Below are 24,395 nucleotides of genomic sequence, written 5' to 3' on the forward strand. Positions count from 1 at the left end.
GTAGATGACTACTTTAATCATTGGAACAGAAGTGGGGAGCCTGAAGACCAGGACACTCTATCTGGCACAGCCCCAGACCAGAGCCCTCACTTGTCCTCCCTCCATCATGCCTTCTGTAGTGGTCAGGTGGGATTACTATGAGGAATTATGAAATATGGAGCAAGCCATTATATCAGCAATGAAAGCATTGCGTTGACTGGGTTTGATTTATTGACAATAATTTCTGATCAAATCCCACAAGCCTCTGCATCTCTGCCATTTGGTTTCTCTACACCTGACAGGCACGCATAAGCATTCTAAAACACAGGCCAGTTGCTTCATCAGGCATCCTCATTACATAAAGAAAGTAGGTTACTTTGATGTAGTTTAAGAGAGTTAACAAGGAGATGGTAAATACTGCCATCTTGCCTCTCCTGTTTATGACATCCGGGGTTTTGCTGAATGCATTCCTCCTTTTTAGTCCTGTTTTATTTACCCCAGAACATATGCATTCTCAAGTAGGAAATAGTTTCTTTGTAGTTAAAAGAATTTCTTCTGATCTGACTTTGTCCCACATGGCGGTTTTGAAATGCTCAGAGGAAATCTGATTGGTTCTTACGAACACTGTGTAAAAAGTGCTTTTGTGAATAAAACAACCTGGGCCAGGGGATGGACAGGATTATTATTATTATTGGCACCTCCTCCCAGAGTCTTGCTGGTCAAGCCTCGTGTGTATTTTATTAATCAGAGCCCAATTCTTTCTTGCTTCGGGAACGCTACACCTTCCTGAAGTTCTTGTTCAACATAGAATTGTAGAGTTGGAACATGCATCTCTGGGTTATTTGTGGGAAATAGGAATTCGTTCATTATTTTTTTCCCAAAATATAGTCCAGCCCCCCACAAGGTCTGAGGGACAGTGGACCAGCCCCCTGCTGAAAGAGTTTGCTGACCCCTGTCTTAGACTATTGATACGGCCAGGCTTCGCCTGCAGGCCTTGAGCATTCAAAGGACAGGACACTGGACACTGACTTGGATCTCCAGCTGTTTTTGGACTACGGTTCAAATAGTGTGCATGCATAGAATCCTGTGATTGATTATGTGGGGCAGGGCTTATCTGCCCTCCCCAGCAATATTTTATTCAAGTTGACGCCCCTGCCTCCATGTATTGTAAGCCTTGTGGAAGTAAATCAAGACGATTGCTAAATAAATAGGTCACCAGGAGGAGCCCTGGCCCACAACTAGGAAGATCAGTACAGTGGTACCTCGGGTTAAGAACTTAATTTGTTCCAGAGGTCCGTTCTTAACCTGAAACTGTTCTTAACCTGAAGCACCACTTTAGCTAATGGGGCCTCCTGCTGCTGCCGCGCTGCCGGAGCACGATTTCTGTTCTCATCCTTAAGCAAAATTCTTAACCCGAGGTACTATTTCTGGGTTTGCGGAGTCTGTAACCTGAAGCGTATGTAACCCGAGGTACCACTGTATCTGTTTACAGCCAGAGGAAACAGAACAGGATGTAGTGTAGGTCAGGACAGGGGCCAAGTCTACCTACGCCAACGGTTTATGAAGTGATTACATTGAGAGCAGCCTTTTCATGGTCACCCTAAGATTTCATGGGTGTAGTAGCACTCATGGGCACCATGGTTTCACTTGGTGGTGTAGACCTTTAATGCGCCACACAGCTTTGGCCCTATATAACTGAAGGAGCATCTCCACAACTTCCATCGTTCAGCCCAGACACTGAGGTGCAGCTTTGAATGTCCTTTTGGTTTTTCCCTCATGGTGAGGAGCCTGCTCACCTTTATGGTGTGGCAGCATTGTGAGCTGGTGAAGGCTTCCAAAGAACCCGACAAGGGAGTCTCAGGTGTTGGGATCTGAGCTGAGCAGGCTGGGGGCGACATAACACCCCCTACACCTATCCAAGCCTGCCTGCCATATTGGCCAATGGCAGGCAAGCTTGGATGTGGGGCTGAAGTTGGGGGCAGAGCTGAGGGACATTTAAGCAGCTCGCACCTGAGGTTACAGGGTACTAGGCAGAGGGCAGTGGCGGTCGCCCTGTGGAACAACCTCCTGTCAGATATCAAAGAAATAAACAATTATACGACCTTTCCTAGACATCTAGAGGTAGTCTTGTATCTGGACATTTTTCATGTTTGACGTTCTGTTGTGTCTTTGTATATTCTGTTGGAAGCTGCCCAGAGAGGCTGGGGCAACCCAGTCCAATAGGCAGTGTACCCAAATAAGTATTATTATTAATATTATTCTTATTAGCAGTGGGAGGGAAATTAGGTAGGCCGGGGATCCAGATGTGGGAGGATAGAATATTCATACCTCTGTATACCTGAAGAACTCGTTTCCAAGCTGTATACCTGAAGAACTCGTTTCCAAGCTGTATACCTGAAGAACTCGTTTCCAAGCTCCTCCACTCAGTGCCAAGTTGCTGATAGCAACAACTTTCACCTCAGCAGAGAAGTAAAATCGTGTGTTGCACCTAACAAGTGCCAGGTAAGACTCAATCAGCTACTGGGGTTTTCAGAGGAGATGGTTTATCTAGATCTATGTCAGTCTGGTTTCAGGCTTGGTTATGGGACCGAGACAGCTTTGGTGGATGATGTACAGCAGGAATTGGCCAGGGGAGATGTGTCCTAGCTGGTTCTGCTGGACCTCTCGGCGCCCTTCAGTGCTGTAGACCAAGGTGTCGAACAGGAGTCCACCAGAACCACCTTCTGGGTTTGCTGCTCCAGGAAGGAACAGAGCCACTGTAAAACAGTGCCTCCGAGTCTCCTCCTAGCAAAGTAGCCTTCTTGGTGGCTGCTCCCAGGCTGGGGAAGTCTTTCCCTAGAAAAGTTAAACTGATTCCTTCTTTGTTGTCTTTCCACCAGCAAGTGAAGTCTTTCTTGTCCCAACAGGCTTTTGGGAATAGACTAATTCCAATGAAATGGCTGGTGCCATGCTGTTTTTACTGTAATTATCAGTCTGTTTTAAATTGTGTGTGTGTGTTATTATTTATAATCCACTCATTTGGCTGGGTTTCCCCAGCCACTCTGGGCGGCTTCCAACAGAATATTAAAATAGAATAGTCCATCAAACATTAAAAGCTTCCCTAAACAGGGCTGCCTTCAGATGTCTTCTAAAAGTCTAGTAGTTGTTTTTCTCTTTGACATCTGGTGGGAGGGTGTTCCACAGGGCGGGCGCCACTACCGAGAAGGCCCTCTGCCTGCTTCCCTGTAACTTGGCTTCTCGCAGTGAGGGAACTGCCAGAAGGCCCTTGGCGCTGGATCTCAGTGTCTGGGCAGAACGATGAGGGTGGAGGCACTCCTTCAGGTATACTGGGCTGAGGCTGTTTACCTTTCCCCCCCTCTTTTTTAAATTAACATATAAAACACATACATATACATTTACACAATGCACATACACAACACACTACCTTATTTTCATAACATAAAACATACCTACATTACTCAATATAATACCTACCTATACTTTACATATCAACATACCTACACACCTACCCCACAGAGACACCCACCAAGTGACTTGACTTCCAGCCGTTCTTGTTACGCTACTTTATTTTTCCAACTAGCTTAAACACATTTCATTATTTCTTTAATCTCTTCTTCTGTCTTGACTTTACTCTCCTTTCACTCTAATCATTTTATGGATTCACTCAATATCTGTGAGAAATTCTACTTTTTCCACATAAATTTTGATGTATTCCTTAAAGATAGCCCACTCCTTATTCGCTTTTTGTACCATATCTCCTCTTATCCTCCCTGTTAGTTCAGCAATATGGAAGTACAGTGGCGCCTCGCAAGACGAAATTAATTCGTTCCGCAAGTCTCTTCCTCTTGCAGTTTTTTCATCTTGCGAAGCACCCCTATTAGCAGCTTAGCGGCTAAGCGGCTATTAGCGGCTTAGCGGCTTAGAAAAAGGGGGGGAAAGGGGAAAAACTTGCAAGACTTGCAAGATGTTTTCGTCTTGCGAAGCAAGCCCATAGGGAAATTTGTCTTGCAAAGCACCTCAAAAGACGGAAAACTCTTTCGTCTAGCGAGTTTTTCGTCTTGCGAGGCATTCGTCTTGCGGGGCACCACTGTATTCCATCATTTTAGGTAGCCAGTCTGTTTTAGTTGGGACTTTGCTGCTTTTCCAATTTTTGGCAATCAATAACCTTTCCGCCATAAGTGCATACATAACTTTTGGTCTGACCGTTCTTTTTATTTCTTCTGACATGATACCTAGGAGAAAGGATTCCAGGGTTTTTTCAAATGAAAATCTAAACATCTTTTTCAATTCGTTATAGATATTTCCCCAGAATCCCACTATATCTTTGTACTCCCACCACATGTGTAGAAAGGTTCCTGCCCCGTTGTTGCATCTCCAACAGACATCACTACAGTTTTTATACATTTTTGCCAGTCTGACCAGGGTCAGGTACCATCTGTATTGCATTTTCATTACATTCTCTCTTAAATAATAGCATGCCGTAAATTTGATATCTCTTTTCCACAGCCATTCCCATTGGCTCATCATAATATTCTCCCCTAAATCCCGGGCCCACTTTACCATCACTGTCTTCACTTGCTCCTCTTTACCTCCCATTCTAGGAGCAAATCACATAATTTGGAAATATGTTTACTTTTAGATTGGATTAAGTACTCATCCATTCTTGAAATTTCGTTCTCAAATCCTTTTTATCTTTTGCCAGTCTCTGATTAATTTGAAAATATTGCAGCCAATCGTTCAAATATTTGTTAACTTCCTTATATTCTTTCAATTTAAGTTTGTTGTTTTCCTCTTCCAATAATACCTTGTATGTTGCCCAATTGTTATTCATATTCTTTCTCTTCACGGTCATGATTTCTAAGGGTGAGGTCCACCAAGGTGTTTTGGGTTCTAGGATCCCTTTATATTTCATCCATATTTTATACAGTGATTTCCTTATAATATGGTCCATAAAACCCTTGTGGACTCTCACCTTTTCATCTATTAGGTATGCCATCCAAATCGAGTGCCTACTCCCTCTAGATCTAACACATCAGTATCCTTTAATTTACGTAATCCACTCCCTTAACCAGGTCAGACCTGCTGTAGCATGATTGAATTCTAGGTCAGGTAAGGTCCAATCCGCCTCTCTTTCTCCGATCAATTTATAATTTATTCTAGGTTTTTCCCAATTCCATACAAACCCGGCTAGATCTCTTTTCCATTTCTTAAAGTAATCCATACCCCCTAGAATCAGCATGGTTCGGAATAGAAATATCATTCTAGGCAATATATTCGTCTTTACTGTTGAGATACGGCCCCAAAATGATAAATGTAGCCTATTCCAAGTTTCTAAATTTCTCTTTATCTCCTTCCATACTTAAAGTTGAAATAGGTCTATATTTTTTGTTGTCATCCATATGCCGAGATATTTCACCCCTTTTTTTTATCTCCAACCCTGAGATTTTTTGCAGTTCACTTTTTTCTTGATTCCCCGTATTTTTAACTACGTAATAGATTCGGGGTTTTTTAATAGTTCTCTTTCCATGGTTTCGTATCATAAATCCCTGGATATTTGACATCAACTAAACCGTTCAGTATTCCATTATTACATCCATCAAAACTTATTTACACTGCTGGATTTATCTTAATATTGCCAACGTTTTCAAGTTAGTTATTCTTATTTTCATTTGTAAGCTGTCCTGAGTTCCTGTCAGGGGGAAAAGTGGGATGTTATAAATATATGATGATGATGATGATCACCACCTAGTGATTATAGTTCAATATAGGTCAACAGTAAGAATGCAGCAGCATTATATATGTTTGTTTTTTATGCAAGCCTCTTTTTTAAAAAACAAACAAACAAGCAAACAAGCAAACAAACAAACCCTGCTCCAATACATATATGAGAAAAGACAGGCTGAAAAGTATGTTGAAAAAATATGAATAATTTTAAGTGCACAACTCATAGGCTGTGGCACTGTGCTGAACTCCTCATACTATCTAAGAGAAAGACTTCTGGATCATAATATTTGCTTCTTGTTACTGCTGTGATTTATAAAGTTCATCTTATGCTGGAGGCTATCACTTAACTTTGCATTATTGCAAGATGGTGGAGGTGATGAAACTTACAGGGGAAACAGAACCTGCTGCTATAACAAGCTCAGACAGGAATGCACACAGTAGTGTCACTAAATTGATAGTTAAAAGTCCTGCATTTCTAGAGTCTTAAAAGGCATCTGAAAGTCATTAATCAGCCTAATTTATAGTTGTGCAAAGTTTACTGGGTAATAGGGGCATAGGGCTGGAACCAATCAAGTTTTACTCAAAGTAAACTCATTTAAGTTAGGATGCCCATTAACTTCAAGTAACTGCCTACTCTAAGTACGACCAGTGTTAGCCACAACCCATTTGGTCCCAGACAAAACAGATTTCAAAATAACTTCCCGAATAATAACTTAAAATTTAAGAAAGGCAAAAATAGCAGATTATTATATATGAAAACACAGGTCTCAAGAAGGAAAGAAGGAAACACAGAACCATACTAAGGCTGTAATGTAAGTAGAGATAGAAAGTAGGTTGGGTTCCAGGAAAAAGCATTTTCTAAAAAAAAAAAAGTGTTGTGAAACTGTTCCTAAAAGGAGGAGGAGGGGGGTTGATGCTGCAAGCACCAGCCAATCAGTGCTGATGTCTCCTGTAACTTGTAGAGCTGGTGTTTGCTGAGGTCAGCCAAAAGAAGAAAACCATTTCATACCCGCCAACATTTATCCAATGAAAATAAGGACGTCCTATTCCATAATAGTAATTTTACTATTTATACCTCACCCCAGCCACTCAGGGCAGCTTCCAACATATATAAAGACATATATAAACTTTCCTATACGGGGCTGCCTTCAGATGGCTCTATACCCGCCAACATTTCGCTGATGAAAATAAGGACAGCCTACCAGACCTTCCGATGTTTCTCTGATGAAAATAGGGACCTCCTAGGGAAAAGCGGGATATTCCAGTATCAAATCAGCAACCAGGAGCCAGTGTGGTAGAGTAGTTAAGAGGGATGGACTTGTAATCTGGTGAACCGGGTTCGCTTCCCCGCTCCTCCACATGCAGCTGCTGGGTGACCTTGGGCCAGTCACACTTCTTTAAAGTCTCTCAGACCCACTCACCTCACAGAGTGTTTGATGTGGGGAAGGAAGGGAAAGGAGATTGTTAGCCATTTGGAGACTCCTTAGGGTAGTGATAAAGCTGGATATCAAATCCAAACTCTTCTTCTGTAAATCCGGGACTATCCCTGGAAAATAGGGACACTTGGAGAGTCTGCTATTTGTTTGAACAGGATGCTGTGAGCCTGGCAGCATTTTCAAAAGTGTGCTGTTGCCAAGTAAATAAAACAGAAATAAAGTAAAATCCCCCCTCCCCACAGTAGCATTACTAAGAGTATGCAAGGACGACTTTGTGCTGAAGCCAAAGCTTTCATGGGACGCGGGTGGCGCTGTGGGTAAAACCACAGAGCCTAGGACTTGCCGATCAGAAGGTCGGCAGTTCGAATCCCCGCAACGGGATGAGCTCCCGTTGCTTGGTCCCTGCTCCTGCCAACCTAGCAGTTCGAAAGCACATCAAAGTGCAAGTAGATAAATAGGTACCGCTCCGGTCGGAAGGTATATGGCGTTTCCGTGCGCTGCTCTGGTTCGCCAGAAGCGGCTTAGTCATGCTGGCCACATGACCCGGAAGCTGTATGCCGGCTCCCTTGGCCAATAAAGTGAGATGAGCGCTGGAACCCCAGAGTTGGTCACAAGTGCACCTAATGGTCAGGGGTCCCTTTACCTTTACCTTTAAAGCTTTCACCTCGGCCGCAGTACTGAGGCAGACAATTACTATTCTAGGGGGAGTGTTTCACAAATGGGACACCATGACTGAGAAGGCCTTTCCCCACATCACACCACACAGCATTTCTGTGGAAATAAAGATGTGTCAATGGCTCTTTAGGGAAGCAGGTCCAGGCAAAATGGAAGCTGTAGGGAGAGACAGCTTTGCTTATAGGTCTGTTTGGCATTTTCTTTTATTTTGAAGATGCTGAGCCTGTGCTGAACATCACAAGATATTGTATGGATATTTTGGAGGTATCATTTGATGTCTTGTGTTCTGTTATGAAGAAAGTTCTGCAAGTAAAGTTTTTGAATGATATCTCATGTGTCTCGGTAATGCTACGTTTCAAAAGGAGTCGGACACTTCAAGCTGCGCAATATTAATATCCGCAATAATTGAGACTGGGAGTAGTTCGCCTAAGGCTACCCAGTGAGTTCATAGCAGAGGTGAGGTTCAAAACAAAACATCCTTACTCAAAACTCAATCTCTTAACCAGCATGCAACAGATTTTAGTCATAAAATAATCAAAGTCATTTTAGTCATGACTTTTAGTCATTTAATGATCAAAGTACTTTTAGTCCAGGCTACACAAGGAATACAAAACAAAAAGAAAAAAATAATCATATAAATGGGGAGGAGAGATTGCAAACACACAAAATTTGAACTAAGTCCATTTTGCAAGAGAAGTGTATTTACTGGTGTCTGTTACAGCAGAAACCATGTTAACTGTTATGTACTGAGCAGAATAGGATCCAAAATGCAGCAGTCTGATTGGTCCTAGAACAATAGGATCCAAAATGCAGCAGTCTGATTGGTCCTAGAACAATAGGATCCAAAATGCAGCAGTCTGATTGGTCCTAGAACAATAGGATCCAAAATGCAGCAGTCTGGTTGGTCCTAGAACAATAGGATTCAGAAAGCAATAGTCTGATTGGTCCACAGGAGCCACCCAATCCAGCTCCAGGTGGAAGTGAATCCGCAACCTGATTGGCCTACAGGAGAATTCTGGAATTAGCCAATCACGTGAGGCCCATTGTGTAAATAATGTATGTAAAGCAGACATTCTGGGGGTACTCCCATTCCTCCTCACTACTATGAGCTCAATAAAGAGCATAAAATCCACTCTCGACTCCGAGTATATTCATTAACCTTAATATTACATGACCTATCCTCTTCCCATTTCATCATAACACTTGACTTTAGTCCTTTTTACCTTTGATTATTATTATTATTATTATTACTTTTCAGGTAGAGGAGAAACTTAATATCACAAACATGGATCAAGATATTCTTGATAGTCATAGGTTTCATTGTGGGGATCTTATTGACAGCTTTTCTCACAATATACTTCCAATGGCCTTCACTATTGATCAAGATAGCGATACGGTAAGTATATTTCTTGGAAAATGTACAGAATGATATGCATGCCTTGCCCAATTAGGTCAGCGATAGGGAGCCTCTGGTCCGCCAGGTGTTACAGAACTACAGCTCCCATAATCCCTGGCAATTGGCCATGTTGAAGGAGTGAGGACCAAGGGTCCACCTGGGTCCACTTTGGAGAGCCAGACTGAAGCCATTTTTATAAGGAGCAAGCTAAAAGCTTAAAAAACTATTTCTCTCCTCTGCTTGCACAAAGCATTTTTGTAAACGCAGCAAGTGTGGTCAGAGCACTTCACTCCTGCAAAGCTAGCTGTGGACCCAATTCCAGTAAAAGGAAGCTCTAGCTCACCACAAGACTAATTGTGAAAACCAGGAACTGCCTTGCTATCTTTACCAGCATGCAGGCGTTCAGAGGAATTGTGAGGAGCTATCTTTACATGCATGCGGTCAATGTGGTTTTCCTAGGAACTGTAAATGGGTCAGAGAGTTTATGAGCTTACAGCACCACCTAGTGGATAATGCAGCTTGAAACCAAAAGGCCACCACCAATTTTCTATTGGTAGAGCTTTTAATGAATATGCATAAAGGGGAATGTTGAAGGGGCTGAACTTTGCTTTGCCTAAGGGGATAAAAACTGTCTGCCCCTGGTGTTCGGGGGCATTCTCTCATTTTTGCTGAATGTACCCACTTTGCTTTGCTTGTCTGACAAATAAACCAAAGTCAATAAAACTTTTGTTTTAAAATATTGCTGCCTGGATTTTTTTCCATTCTGGTCTGCATTCTGAAGTCTCCAACAATGTTTCCTAGAGCTGGTAGGAGTTGTAGTCCAGCAACAACTGGAGGCCCAAAGGTCCCGCAGTCCTCAACTATGTGGTGTCTCAACTGCACACAGTAATGCTGCAAGATCAGAATCTAAAAAGGTGGATTATAGAAAGCGGGCGTTGTCCTGATCGGTACCAAGAGGGGAGACCACACAGAGATGTGTGTAGTTCTGAGCATCTTCAAGAAAGTGTTTGGAAACACATGGGGGGGTGGGGACCAGCTACAGATTGCAAACAACAGGAGCAAAGCATATCAAACAGATCTGCAACCAACTACCACTTCTAAGAATAAGAATAAGAATAATAAATTTTATTTATACCCCACCCTCCCCAGCCAAGGCTGGGCTCAGGGCAGCTAACAACCAATATTAAAAATGAGTTGAATGAATACAACTTAAAAACAATATTAAAATACAACACTAAAACAGTTTAAATGCAGCCTCATCACAGGGGGAGAAAGGAAAAAGAAAGAGGGGGAGGGAATCAAATTGGCTCCAAGCCAAAGGCCAGGCAGAACAACTCTGTCTTACAGGCCCCGCGGAAAGAAATCAGATCCCGCAGGGCCCTGGTCTCATGAGACAGAGCGTTCCACCAGGCTGGAGCCAGTGTTGTAAAGGCCCTGGCTCTAGTTGAGGCTAATCTAACTTCCTTAGGGGCCCGGGACCTCTAGGGTGTTGCTATTTATGGACCTTAAGGTCCTCCGTGGGGCATACCGGGAGAGGCGGTCCCATAGGTATGAGGGTCCTAGGCCGTGAAGGGCTTTAAAGGTCAAAACCAGCACCTTAAACCTGACCCTGTACTCCACCGGGAGCCGGTGCAGCTGGAAAAGCACTGGGTGAATATGCTCCCATGGCAGAGACCCCGTGAGGAGCCTCGCTGCAGCATTCTGCACCCGCTGGAGTTTCTGGGACAGCTTCAAGGGCAGCCCCGCGTAGTCAAGTAGTCATGCCTGGAGGTGACTGTCACATGGATCACTGTGGCCAGGTCAGGGCAGGAAAGAAGGCTTCAGCTGGGCAATTTGGAATGGGCAGCAAGCAGAGGCATAGCGTGGGGGGGTGCTGGGGATGCCATGGTCCCGGGTGCAAATTGGAGAGGGGCGCAAACAGGTGCCCCCACAGCAGGCTTGCTCCATAGCAGAAGGAGCTGTGCCTTGGCTGCGGCGCTTGTGCCTGGCACAACTCCATGGGACCCAAGGGAGGAGTCACTACTGACCTGACAGCGGAAAGGAGAAGAGTAGGCAGCAGCTTCCCTGACCCTCTCCTAACCCTGAACTGTGACACGCGGAGGGCGCCCTCTGCGCCTTGCCCCCCTCGAGGGAATGCCCTGCATACCTGCCCCCGGCAGTGTGGGCATACGCTCTGCCGCTAGCAGCAAGGTCAGTAATTGAGTTCACCCAAACCAGAGACGAAGTCAAGTTACATGACTTAAGAGTCATGGGGAGAGCATTACACAAGCGGGCAGTAACCACAGGGAGTAACTAAGATCATGGCTACTGGTCCCATCACCTCCTGGCAAATAGAGGGGGGAGAAATGAAGGCAGTGAGAGATTTTACTTTCTTGGGCTCCATGATCACTGCAGTCACGAAATTAAAGAACGCCTGCTTCTTAGGAGAAAAGCAATGACAAACCTAGACAGCGTCTTAAAAAGCGGAGACATCACCTTGCCGACAAAGGTCCGTAAGCTATGGTTTTCCCAGTAGTGAGAGCTGGACCATAAAGAAGGCTGATCGCTGAAGAATTGATGCTTTTGAATTATGGTGCTGGAGGAGACTCTTGAGAGTCCCATGTACTGCAAGAAGATCAAACCTATCCATTCTGAAGGAAATCAGCCCTGAGTGCTCACTGGAAGGACAGATCGTGAAGCTGAGGCTCCAATACTTTGGCCACCTCATGAGAAGAGAAGATTCCCTGGAAAAGACCCTGATGCTGGGAAAGATGGAGGGCACAAGGAGAAGGGTGTGACAGAGGACGAGATGGTTGGATAGTGTTCTCGAAGCTACAAACATGAGCTGGACCAAACTGCGGGAGGCAGTGGAAGACAGGAGTGCCTGGCGTGCTCTGGTCCAGGGGGTCACGAAGAGTCGGACACGACTAAACGACTAAACAAGAACAACATCCAGTTTATTTTTTCCTTTGATTTTTTTTTGGGGGGGGGCCCAAGAGAGTGGGGCCCTAAGCTATAGCTTGTTTATGAAATCCGACACTCGCTGAGGGCAGCATGCAGGCTGAAACATCTGTCTTAAAGCAAAGTTATGGATCAGGCAATGATAAATGACCTCTACAAAACCATCACATTGATTCCCCGCAAAACATCCTTCTGTGCATTATCTCCTTTATCTTCCTCTCTCTTCTCTCTTGTAGGTTCAAACGCTGGCAGACCGGGGTGGAGGTAAAATATGCCACCTTCAAGGACTACCGGTTCTGTTACTTCTGCCGTGGGAAGCCTGGACCCCAACCAGTCATGCTGGTGCTTCATGGGTTCTCCGTCAGCAAAGACATGTGGTTAGGCACAGTTGAAGTATGTTCCCATTTTGCTGTTCAGGGCCTGGGACCTCCTCCTCCTCCTCCTCCTCCTCCTCTTCCTCTTCCTCCTCCTTTTATTTATACCCTGCCCACGTGGCTGGTTTAACCCAGCCATTCTCTTTACCAAAAAAATGGTAAAACATTAGATATTAAAATTTTCCCGATACAGGGCTGCCTTCAGATGTCTTCTAAAAGTCAGATAGTTGTCTATTTCCTTGATATCTGATGGGAGGACGTTCCACAGGGCAGGTGCCATCACCAAGAAGGCCCTCTGCCTGGTTCCCTGTAACCTCACTTCTTGCAGTGAGGGAGCCGCCAGAAGGCCCTCGGAGCTGGATTTCAGTGTCCGGGCCAAACGATGGGGGTGGAGATGCTCCTTCAGGTACACTGGGCCGAGGCTGTTTAGTGCTTTAAAGGTCAGCACCAACACTTTGAATTGTGCTCGGAAACGTACTAGGAGCCAATGTAGGTCTTTCAGGACCGGTGTTATGTGGTCTCTGCAGCCACTCCCAGTCACCAGTTTAGCTTCTGCAGATCAGGGCTTCAGGATCCTGCCCCACTAAAAGAGGCCACAATGCTACCCTTCAAATTAAGGGTCAATAGCCTAGGTAAAGAGAGAGGACAGTGCAGAAGTGATTTCCAGTATATGGTGAGAGAAATGCTCAGAACCAGCCCTTACACAAGAACCTGTGTGGTTCTCTTCCTTGCTGTCTGCAAACCTGTGAAAGCTCTCTCTCATGAGCAGTTTTCAAGACAAAGGCTCCCCGGGTGTTTTCTTGTTTTAAATTCTCACTTATCAAGGCAAATTGCTTCGATTGCTTAGTTTCTTTCCTGGTTCCATCTTTCCACAGCTCTTTCCCAAGGATCTCCACTTCATCTGCCTTGACATGCCTGGCCATGGCGAAAGCACTCACTTGCAGGGTGAGGAGAGCTACACAGCAGCTGCTCAGGTGGAAAGGGTACACCAGGTAAGTCTTTGCCCTTAGCTAGCTGTCCACAGGTGCACAGCCCTTGAAGGCTGGCAAGTGAGAGGTTCTGGTAAAAATGCCTGCCTTCTTTTTATTTGCTGGAAGGGAAACCTGTTTCTGCATCACTGTAGCGTCAAAATTAAGATTACTGCTGCCGAATTAACTTTCATCTGTTGGTGAAACCACTTACATGCACTATTCATTGCAGCTTTGCCAGTTTAGCTCACCAGTTGGTTGATTCCCCCCCCCCCAAGAGAAACCAGTAGGGCGCGATCTGGCTCTGGGCCCTGGTGGTCTACCTGAACCAGGGATCAGCAAAGTTTTTGAGGTTTGGCCCATTTCACAGTCTCGCAGACGCCACAGTGGGCTGGAGGGTGTGAGTGCGCGCGCGCACACACACACATGCATGCGCAAACGCTATTTCCAGTGCTCCTTCTGGTGCTAAGGAGGCGTGCGGCTTCCCATAGGCTGCAGGAGCTTCCTGCAGCCAATGGGAAGGTGGTCAGCATCACGGAAGGCGGTCCCCGCTCTGCGCCTGGGATATCTGGAGATCAAGCAGAATTGTGATTGTGCAGCAGGCCTTTGAGTGCCACCACTTCCGCTCTCCCTTTGGCATCCTGGGAAAAGCAGTACAGTGGTACCTCGGGTTACATACGCTTCAGGTTACAGACTCCGCTAACCCAGAAATAATACCTCGGGTTAAGAACTTTACCTCAGGATGAGAACAGAAATCGTGTGGCGGCAGCAGGAGGCCCCATTAGCTAAAGTGGTGCTTCAGGTTAAGAACAGTTTCAGGTTAAGAACAGACCTCTGGAACAAATTAAGTACTTAACCAGAGGTACCACTGTAGAGGCAACAGTAGATCTCCCACGCTTTCCCAACCCATCTTATGTCACCTAGAATCTGTGACAAGAGCCCCAAGTCTTCTTGGGAGTACCTGCAAAGAGTACTGGAGAGCTGGAAGACAGCACATCTCCACCCATGTGTCTTCTTTCAGTTTGTTGAGTGCACTGGTCTGAACCAAAAGCCTTTCCACCTGGTTGGCATGTCCATGGGGGGAATGATTGCTGGCACTTATGCTGCTTGGTATTCATCTGAGGTCTGCTGCTTATCCCTCATGTGCCCCGCAGGTGAGTGTGCGCCGCTTATCCCTCCTTTGCCCAGCAAGTCTAACACTGCAAACAAGTCCCACTGAATTCAAGGTGATTTATATCTGATTAGGTAAGCCTAGGGTTGTGCCATAAGGCTGCAATCCTATACAGTGGTACCTCGGGTTACATACGCTTCAGGTTACATACGCTTCAGGTTACAGACTCCGCTAACCCAGAAATAGTACCTTAGGTTAAGAACTTTGCTTCAGGATGAGAACACAAATCGTGCTCCGGCGGTACGGCAGCAGCAGGAGGCCCCATTAGCTAAAGTGGTGCTTCAGGTTAAGAACAGTTTCAGGTTAAGAACGGACCTCCGGAACGAATTAAGTACTTAACCTGAGGTACCACTGTACACACTTGCCTAAGAGTAAGTCCTATAGAGTTCAGAGGAACTAAACATGCATAGGATTGCATTTGGGGTATTGTTTAGCTTCTTCCTTTTATGTTATTTTTGCCCTCATTGTCTCAATTGTTTTTATGAGTTTCAGTTAACAAGGCTCAAGGATGTGGGCATAGTGCTTGGATCAGCCAGGGTGACCCCTTGTGCTCTGGACCCTTGCCCATCATGGCTGATAAAAAATAGCAGGGAGAGGACAGCTGGCTGGGGCAGGGAAGTATACCTGAAGGAGTGCCTTCACCACCCCGTAAAATCATCATCATCATCTGAATTGTCCTCAGTGGGAAATGTGTGAACAATTACTCTCTCCTGTTCAGGAGCACTCTCTAGAAATTTTGTGAGAATCACCTGACCAGATTCAGACAAAATTACTCTGTAGAGACCCTTTTCATAACCTACAAAAATGCCTCTGGCATTCTTTACTCCACCTGGAGCTTCAGTCAAAACATTAGACCCCAAAACCTTAAAATGGGCTACAGAAGGTTTTCTGTGAAATAGCTTTTCAAAAGGAGAACATCCCAAACCTTTTGAAACCTTTCTCAACCAAGAGTAACAAAAACACATTAATGATTCCGCCCAATACTCATGTGGCAAATGTGAACTCAGCAATTGCGCCTTCATCCCATTTTGCAATTCTTTGTTCACTTGCACACAGACACTTTTGTTCCATGCTCCTGCAGAAACAGCAGTCTTGTGCCTTATCCCTTTCTTATCCAGGAAATCCTGAAAATCCTGTAAAGAAAAACTGGCTTTTCATCTGTGAAAAGACAATCAATGTTAGCATCATGAACAGTTTTAACCTTGTCACAAAACTCTTTAAACCTTTCTAAGGCTTCTTGTGGTTTCTGCAATATGTATATCCACACATAATGAGTGAAATAATCCACACACGCAAGATAATATCTTGCATTGCCTCTAGATGGTGCTAGAGGATCAATCACATCAGCATACACTCGCTGAAATGCTTTGGTTACTTTCGTCATCTTCTGGACGTCCTTCGTCATACCTGCAAGAGAAATCATGTTAGATTCAGATGCATTACAATTTATGCAATCACTTTGATCAAAAGTCAACAAATACAGTCCATCTTTCTCTCTGGCAGAAAGATACAGCTCTCCATCTTTGAAGATTTTGCACCTTCTCTGTCATAGGACAAAGTCAGTCCTTTCTTTGTGATCTGCGAAACACTCAGCAGATTGAACTTTAAATCAGGAACCAAATACACATTGTTAATAGTCAAGTTCAGACTTTCAAGATATACAGTTCCAAACCCGATCGCTTCAAGCTCCTGGCCATTGGCCTGTTTCACAGTGAAGCTTTGCATCTCAAATGTAGAAAACAGTTCTCTGCGTGACGTCATGTGTTGCATGCAACCTGTGTCAAGAACAAAAGCGTTCTCCGTTGAAAATTCAGCTTTTGTTGACAGCAATGCCTTTGCAGGTTTCATCTGGGACTTGGTACGAGTTTTGCCTGACGCCTCAGGCTTTGCAGAGCTCCCCTTAGCTCCTTTCTGTTGACGTGGCTTCTTACAATTCCGCTGAAGATGCCCAGTCTGTCCACAATTGAAACAATGGACAACGTTCAAAGCAACAGCCTGTTCTTCACTTGCAATAGCAGTGGGGGTGTCAGAACTCCGAGCTTCTCTCCCCCTGTCAGCAACATCCGTTGCAGCAAGAACAGGAACATCAACAGCAACAGTAGCAACAGTTCCTTCACTCCCCCTTTTGGGGTCAAAGCTCTCCTCAGCTTTCGATAAGCTTTCAGGAATTTGGCCAGTGTCATCTTGGCTCTCTCCTTCTGGGGTAGTCAACCTTCAGCTCTTGCTTCTCACTCCAGCTTCACAAGCTTTTCGGAGCTTCTGAGAGAACAAAGCCATCTCAATCTCAAGCTTCAGCTCTCACTCTCGAGCCTGTAAAATCCAAGAGTCTATTGGGTTGTTTACTGCCTTGCACCTGGCAGCTAAACGCAGGCTGTCTTGAAAGTCCTTCCAAGAGCAGTGAGATAACAGACAAAACAAACGCTATTTTTCTAGCCTCTTACAGTCCCAGCCTCACTTCCGTGTTGGCTAGTAACTTTCCACTTTCTTTTCAAGCTAACTATCTCCGAAGTAGCTGAAAAGACTGATGTCTCGTTGCTTAGCAACTGGACTTGGCTGACCGGCAATAGCAAAGCTTATCAAGTCTAAGGAATTTGAAATATGCAGGCTGTTCCTTCGTGCTGTTTTCATCCAAAAGCAGACACTTAGTGAACCGAAGATTGCTTCAATTTGTGTTCACTCTCACAGCCATAAAATCACCATACCTTGAGGGAATCTGTTGCTTGTTTTATCAGCAAAAACGCCTCCTCCAGTGCTCAGCCGTCCATTTGTAGCCTCCATCCGCACGCTACCACAACTTCCTTTATCTTCTTGCAGAGGATGAAGTACGATCCATCAACCTCTTTAGCTGCTTTCATGGATCAATGCCATCGGCTCCGTGCTACCAGATGTCGGAAATCAAGCCCATATCATGAGAAACTGGCAACTCTCCCAGGCACCCGGCTTGATCTCCTGTTGACCTCCCTGGCTGCATTCCCCAGCAAGATCCAGGCTAGGTCACAATAGGCGATCCTTCTCAGCGTGAGAAGAACACCCCCCCCCTCTTTCCAGATAGACAGAAACGTATTTACATGCCTTTATTTCTGTCTTTGCAGCGTTACAAAAAACATGACTGCTCTCTTCAAGCTCCAGCAGTTTAGTAGCAAAAACTTCCTGCACTTCCTGGACAGGAACAAACGGAAGAGCTCATATTACACTCTGAGCTAATTCCGGTGCTTCGCACTGTGAATTGACTGTCCCTCTGTTTCCCACGGACAGTCCCAACATTCCCATTATGTTTTGCTTTCAAGCTAGCAGTTTGCAGCTGCATTGCTTCTATATCGTAACAGAGGACAGCTGGCTGGGGCAGGGAAGTATACCTGAAGGAGTGCCTTCACCCCCATCATTCAGCCCGGACACTGAGGTCCAGCGCTGAGGGCCTTCTAGTAGTTCCCTCACTGTGAGAAGTGAGGTTACAGGGAACCAGGCAGAGGGCCTTCTCGGTGGTGGCACCCGCCCTGCGAAACGCCCTCCTATCAGATGTCAAGGAAATAAACAACTACCTGACTTTCAGAAGACATCTGAAGGCAGCCCTGTATGGGGAAGTTTTTAATGTTTGACATTTTATTATGTTTTTATATGTGTTGGAAGCCATGCAGAGTGGCTGGAGAAAACCAGCCAGATGGGTAGGGTATGTATGTATGTATGTATGTATGTATGTATAAATGCCTCCTTGCAAGGAGGGTGGTCCTTGCCTGCTTGAAGGAGATTGTAGGAAAACCACTCCTAAAAGAAAGCCTCCCCGAATTTGGAAAATTTGGAAAAGCCAGTTGCTAATCTCCCTTCCTTGGGCAAAGTTCTTGAGCGGGTGGTCGTGGACCAGATCCGGGATCTCAATCTCACCTTCTGGATTTGTTCACCAGCAAATTTAGCCGTGTGCTTTATCTCCCGAACCTTAGGTCTGCAGTATCGCACAGAGAACGAGGTTGCCAAGCAATTGTTGGAGCTGAGTAAGACTAAGGGCTTGGGCAAGATACCTTGCCTTCCTTCGACTGTAAAGGAGGTAGAAGAAACCGTGGCACTCTCCCTATACCACGTTCCCAAAAATGTAAACAAACAGGTAAAGAAGCAGCCGTCTGCAGTTGGTAGTTCTCTGAGCTAAATATCTCTGCAGCCCTTTCTCCCTTCCCTGAACTGTTTTGTTGTCATGATCAGAAAAGCCACAGGCTGAAATCCAAAAGGGAGAGTAAATAGGAAGGGTGACCAGGGAGCGCGTGCTGAGACTGTTGGCATTTGAGTTGAATGCCTAGCAGAAGCCAAACTGAATACAGAGTCCCTGCTGGCGGAGCATGCTTCACCCTAGATACCATCACACTTAGACTCCAGGTTTTGGAAAATAAAAAAGCTAACATTTACTGTTGGAAATACACGTTTGCTAGAATAAGGATCTTAGATGGAGATACAATAAGCCAGTGTTTCCCAACCTTGTGCCTCCAGATGTTTTTGGCCTACAACTCCCATCATCCCTGACCACTGGTCTTGCTAGCTAGGGATGATGGGAGTTGTAGGCCAAAAACATCTGGAGGCACAAGGTTGGGAAACACTGCAATAAGCTATGCTTGGATCTCCCAAGTCTGCTATCATTAAGGAGGCCTGGAGAAGGAGGAAAGGAAGGAGGAATTGAGGTCAGCAACCCTAAGATTATCAGTCTAATCTGAAGATCAGCACGTCAGGTGTAGGAAGACAAGTCTAGGAAGCTTGGAGGTTTTTCTGGCTGGGGCTGATAGATGTTGAATTCTCAACCCCTGATTTACACACTGCAAGTTCATACTAAGTGAACTATCGTTTAACTGCCTGTCATGTGTGTTAGGTTGTGGGCGAACATATCAGACGACACAGCGATTCTTCCAAAGCACCTCTTTATTTGTAAGCTGGAACAGAACTGAACTGAGGAGCTCAGTCAGCCTGCTTATATAGAGCTCCACTAGAATGCAACAGTAACCATTTTCTGTAACTAGCCAATCACTGAACATCACTTTCGATCCTTCATTTGCATAAAAACTATCCAATCACTGAACGTCACTTTTGATCCTTCATTTGCATAACTATCTACAGTATCCCCCTGCTGGCCCAGGGTGAGAACTTCAGTACATAACTGTTGTGACGTGGGGTTTGTGATTTCAGCTCTCTTGACATAATATGCTGGAGACAGTTCTCTAGTAACACTTCTTTATTAAAAGCAACAAGACTGAAACTTGAGGAGGGGAGAGCTACATTTATAGGGACAGGGAACTAGCTAGAAAGGATACATTTTGGAGGGAACAATATCAGGCAATCACAGTCCTGCCTTTTGGAGGCAACCAATAAGACAGAGGATCCAAATACAGCAGCTTAAATGAACCAATAGTAGCTGTACCCTCTGGAACCAAAAGGCAGTTACTTTACCCTAATGCAAATACAGACAATAATAATACAGATATAAAATCCTTTGACTCAATACACAACAATAACAATGTGCTTCCTGTGACTCTGACATCTCTTTGTTTTCCTTCCATAGTTCTTACAGGGATTTCTGGACTATCAGATTCCACATTACGCAATATTAAAAAAATGTAAGTGCAACAGTGACCAAAAAAAGGCTTCTAGTGAGATAACTCCAAATATGCAATTGCAGCCAGTCACAGCTCTTTGACTTGCATACCTGACTGACATACATGTTGATGTTTCTCATATTCACATCTTAAAAGTAATTTCACATAACTAAACAGCGAAGCCTCCTCAGAGACTTCTTCCCACTATTAGAGAAATACTATGTTATCTTCAGCTCTGTTGTCGTGAATGAATCACACCAGTAATGATGCCAAAATGTATAGTTTATTGGTTCAGAATAACCATCTCCACAACTCATAGCACTTGTCCATAAAGCCAGTGTGGTGTAGTGGTTAAGAGCGGTGGACCCATAATCTGGTGAACCGGGTTTGATTCCCTGCTCCTCCACATGCAGCTGCTAGGTGACCTTGGGCTAGTCACACTTGAAGTCTCGCAGCTCCACTCACCTCACAGAGTGTTTGTTGTGGGGAAGGAAGGGAAAAGGAGATTGTTAGCCACTTGGAGACTCCTTAGGGTAGTGTTAAAGCGGGATATCAAATCCAAACTCTCTCTCTCTAACTTGTTTACAAACAGAGGGCCTTCTTGGTAGTGGCGCCCACCCTGTGGAACGCCCTCCCTTCAGATGTGAAGGAAATAAGCAGCTTTCCTATCTTTAAAAGACATCTGAAGGCGGATTTGTTTAGGGAAGTTTTTAATATTTAATATTTAACACTCGATTGGGATCCGCCCAGCCAGATGGGTGGGGTATAAATAAATTATTATTATTATTATTATTATTATTATTATTATTATTATTATTATCAGTATCTTTAAGTCCTTCTCAGGATGGATTTTAATCAAATTTGAGGAAAAGCTACCCATATTCCCACTCAGCATCCCACTTACCTGCTTAGGGTGGTGGGGGCATGGCAGGAATGGAGGTCTCTCTCACACAAACCCTCACCTTTCTCTCTCCTCCCCTTTAAATTCCACCACAGCAGGAGCAAATCCAGCTTTGGTAGGGTCCTTGGGATCTGATTGGGATGCTGCCCAGGGGCTGGATCTATACTAATCTTAAAAAAAATGCTAATAATTTTTTTATATATAGCTCTCAATGCAAGCTTCCATTGCAGGCTTCCTCAACCTCGGCCCTACAAATGTTTTTGGCCTACAACTCCCATGATCCCTAGCTAGCAGGACCAGTGGTCTGGGATGATAGGAATTGTAGTCTCAAAACATCTGGAGGGCCGAGGTTGAGGAAGCGTGGTCCATTGACTGCTGTGTAGCGCCCCCCTGGTGTCACATTTTTGTAATGCGTTTATAACATTATGCGGTAACTCACAAATATAGATTAGTCCAAAGTCCCTCTTATGGGCTTGTCTCTGGAGGTAAGCCACTTAGCTGCTCCACTGAGTCTCCTCAAAATGCCCGCTGCCTCCACCTAATAAAGAGGAATGGGACTCTCCTTTTACAATACTACTCAGGTACATCCACCCTGATACATGGGGTGAGAGACATTTACCTGAGAACACACCCAGACCACAGCAAAAACAACTATGTTTAATAATAATAATAATAAAATGTTATTTATATCCTGCCCTCCTCAGCCGAAGCCGGGCTCAGAGCGGCTAACAACAGTAAAAATAACACAGTTTACATAAAATCACAATCAATTAATTGAAATACATTCTAAAATCAATTCAGAGTCAAATCAATTCAGAGTCAAATTAATGGCAACCATTGGGCTAGAGTTCTATGAGGATTGCAGAAGGAGAGAGGGGGTCAGACTGTGCCCTGGCCAAAGGCCTGGTGGAACATCTCTGTCTTGCAGGTCCTGCGGAAAGATGTCAAGTCTATAAGAATATAACTTCTGGATCCAGCAGCCACTATATACAGAGTCCTTCTAGTTTCCAGACAGCAGTACCATCTCTTTTAGATATATACTGTGCTTTCATGTCTTCCTCATACTCCTCCCTGCCCCACAAGCCTCTTTATCCCCCACAGTCTGTCATTTTCCAATGGACTCTGTCTCTCTCTGCCTGTCACTCAAACTCCTCCCAACGTTCCATTCTGCTGGCCCCTACTGTCCATCATTCTTCTAGCAGCTGTCCTGCCACAGGTGGTTTTTCAGAGTTCTGGCATCAAGGACCCTGGAAATCGCTGGCTTCTCAATGTTCCCTGGCACCTTGACAGAGCCAGGTTTCTTCTGGGTACTGGTGAAAGCGAGAGGAAGTGGTTACAGTGAGCCGCCCTGCGGCTTAACATGGCATGTGAACTAGGCCAATGGATGCAGTTATTCTCTGCAGTATTTGTGGCACACCCTTTCTGAACAGCTTTTGATGTTTTAATAGACATTTTATTCATTTTATTTTGAAGTGTCAATCATAACGAGAATGAGAATAAGGCATAGCTGTCAAGCGTCCCTTATTTGGCGGGACAGTCCCTTATCCCAGCGCCATGTCCCGCTGCTGTCCCTTATTGATGATATCCCTTAAATAAGTTACTGAAGGTAATGGGGCCCTTTCTATGTCCAGCTGTCCTTTGTCAACAACAAATTGTTGCTGTTTTTTTGTGTTGAATATATGCTATATGGTAATTTATGGAACTAATAGGTATCTAAAACCATTTGCATGCAACAAAATATGTATTTTATCAAAGTAATTGTTGATCCCTTATTTTGGCTGCTGATCCCTTATTTTCGAGGCTGCTGGTCCCTTATTTTCAAATCTGTAAGTTGACAGCTATGGAATAAGGACGATGGTTCACCAGGTTGCAAAACAGGCACACACCTTAGGAAGCAAAGGGTTGTATTCGGCTAAGATATATTCAGAGCAGACCCACTGAAATCAATGAACCCGAGTTAGTCCATTTCAATGGGTCTGCTCTGAGCAGGACAAATGTAAGAGGCAACCCTAAAATGTGCAGAGAAAAATGTGATGACTGAAAGAAGTCTAATTTTGCTTTTTTTACTGGGAAAGGTTTGCTGGACTGTATCTCTGAGGAGTCCAGGTACACCCTTCATGACAACATGAGCAAGATCAAGGCTCCCACACAGATTATTTGGGGAATGCACGACAAGGTTAGTGTGTGTGTGTGTGTGTGTGTGTGCGCGCGCGCGCGCGCGCGCGTGCGCGCGTGCTCTGCTTTCTTTTGCTGTGCTAATGGCTGGGTGCAGCTTAAAAGCCAACTTTTAGTCCTAGCCAATATTTTGAATTACTCCATTGTTACTTTGAACTGTTCTGCGAACTGTTATTCTCTGCATTCAGAAAAGCAGCTAGTACATTCCATAAGCAGCTGAAAAGCAAAGTCCCCAGTCCTGGGGGAGAGAGAGGCTCTACAGGGTGTTACCCAGGTATGGTGCAGGTGCTCATTGGCACTGCTATTGACACACATTCCTTAAATGCATGGAGACCCAGCTAGGACTTCCAGAAGGAGCTAGGGCTGGAAAACAAAATGTGGGCACCAGAAATAAATTTCTTTTCATTTCCTTCAGATCACTAATCCTTCTGGAGGAGAAATTTTAGCTGCCACCATCCCCAACTCCCAACTGCATATGCTGGAGAAATGTGGACACGTCATGATGATGGACAAGCCCAAGAAATCCGCCAAGCTCCTTGTGGAATTCCACAATTCAGTCTGTGGCAAGGTGGAGGCTAAGAAGTCAATATAACCCTCACTAAGGAGTCAAGCAGATGGAGCATTCGAAGCAACTTTCTTGCTCAAATGGACACTGTGGGTGTCTGCCCTGGTCCCCCCCTTCACTTATTTGCTTTGCCATATAATATTTGGAAGCTGGGATGATTGGCCTGGCCTCCTGCAGCTTCTGACAGAACTTGGCATTTGTATGTTCAGACTGACTTCTTCCTTTGTGCAATTGTAACCTGCAGCAAGGCCAGGAGTGAGAGGGGTGATGAGGAAAAAAATAGGGTTTGTCTTTTGCTGCCCAGCTCCCTGAGGGACTGAGTCCCCTAAGTCCATGATTGGTCAGAGATGAATGGATGAAGGCAAGGATCCAAAGAAAGCAAGGGAGATCTAAACAGCTCTGTTTAGGGAAGCTTTTAATATTTGATGAATTATTGTATTTTAATATTTTGCTGGAAGCCGCCCAGAATGGCTGGGGAAACCCAGCCAGATAGGCGGGGTATAAATAATAAATTATTATTATTA

At 44.8% G+C, this 24,395-nt stretch overlaps 1 protein-coding gene across 1 annotated transcript; it reads left to right on the forward strand.

Moving 5' to 3' along the window:
* The first annotated feature begins 2,435 nt into the window (after positions 1–2,435).
* LOC310837941 (monoacylglycerol lipase ABHD6-like) lies at positions 2,436–24,395 on the forward strand. The gene is made up of 9 exons (XM_083725197.1): positions 2,436–2,481; positions 9,073–9,210; positions 12,387–12,543; positions 13,400–13,516; positions 14,514–14,646; positions 18,599–18,759; positions 20,197–20,251; positions 23,207–23,307; positions 23,722–24,395. Exons 3-9 carry the CDS (start codon positions 12,487–12,489, stop codon positions 23,896–23,898), a joined length of 801 nt encoding a protein of 266 aa, XP_083581323.1. The 5' UTR covers positions 2,436–2,481; positions 9,073–9,210; positions 12,387–12,486; the 3' UTR covers positions 23,899–24,395.

This window comes from Podarcis gaigeae, assembly GCF_964106915.1.
Source record: "Podarcis gaigeae genome assembly, chromosome: 2".
NCBI classification, from domain to species: domain Eukaryota; kingdom Metazoa; phylum Chordata; class Lepidosauria; order Squamata; family Lacertidae; genus Podarcis; species Podarcis gaigeae.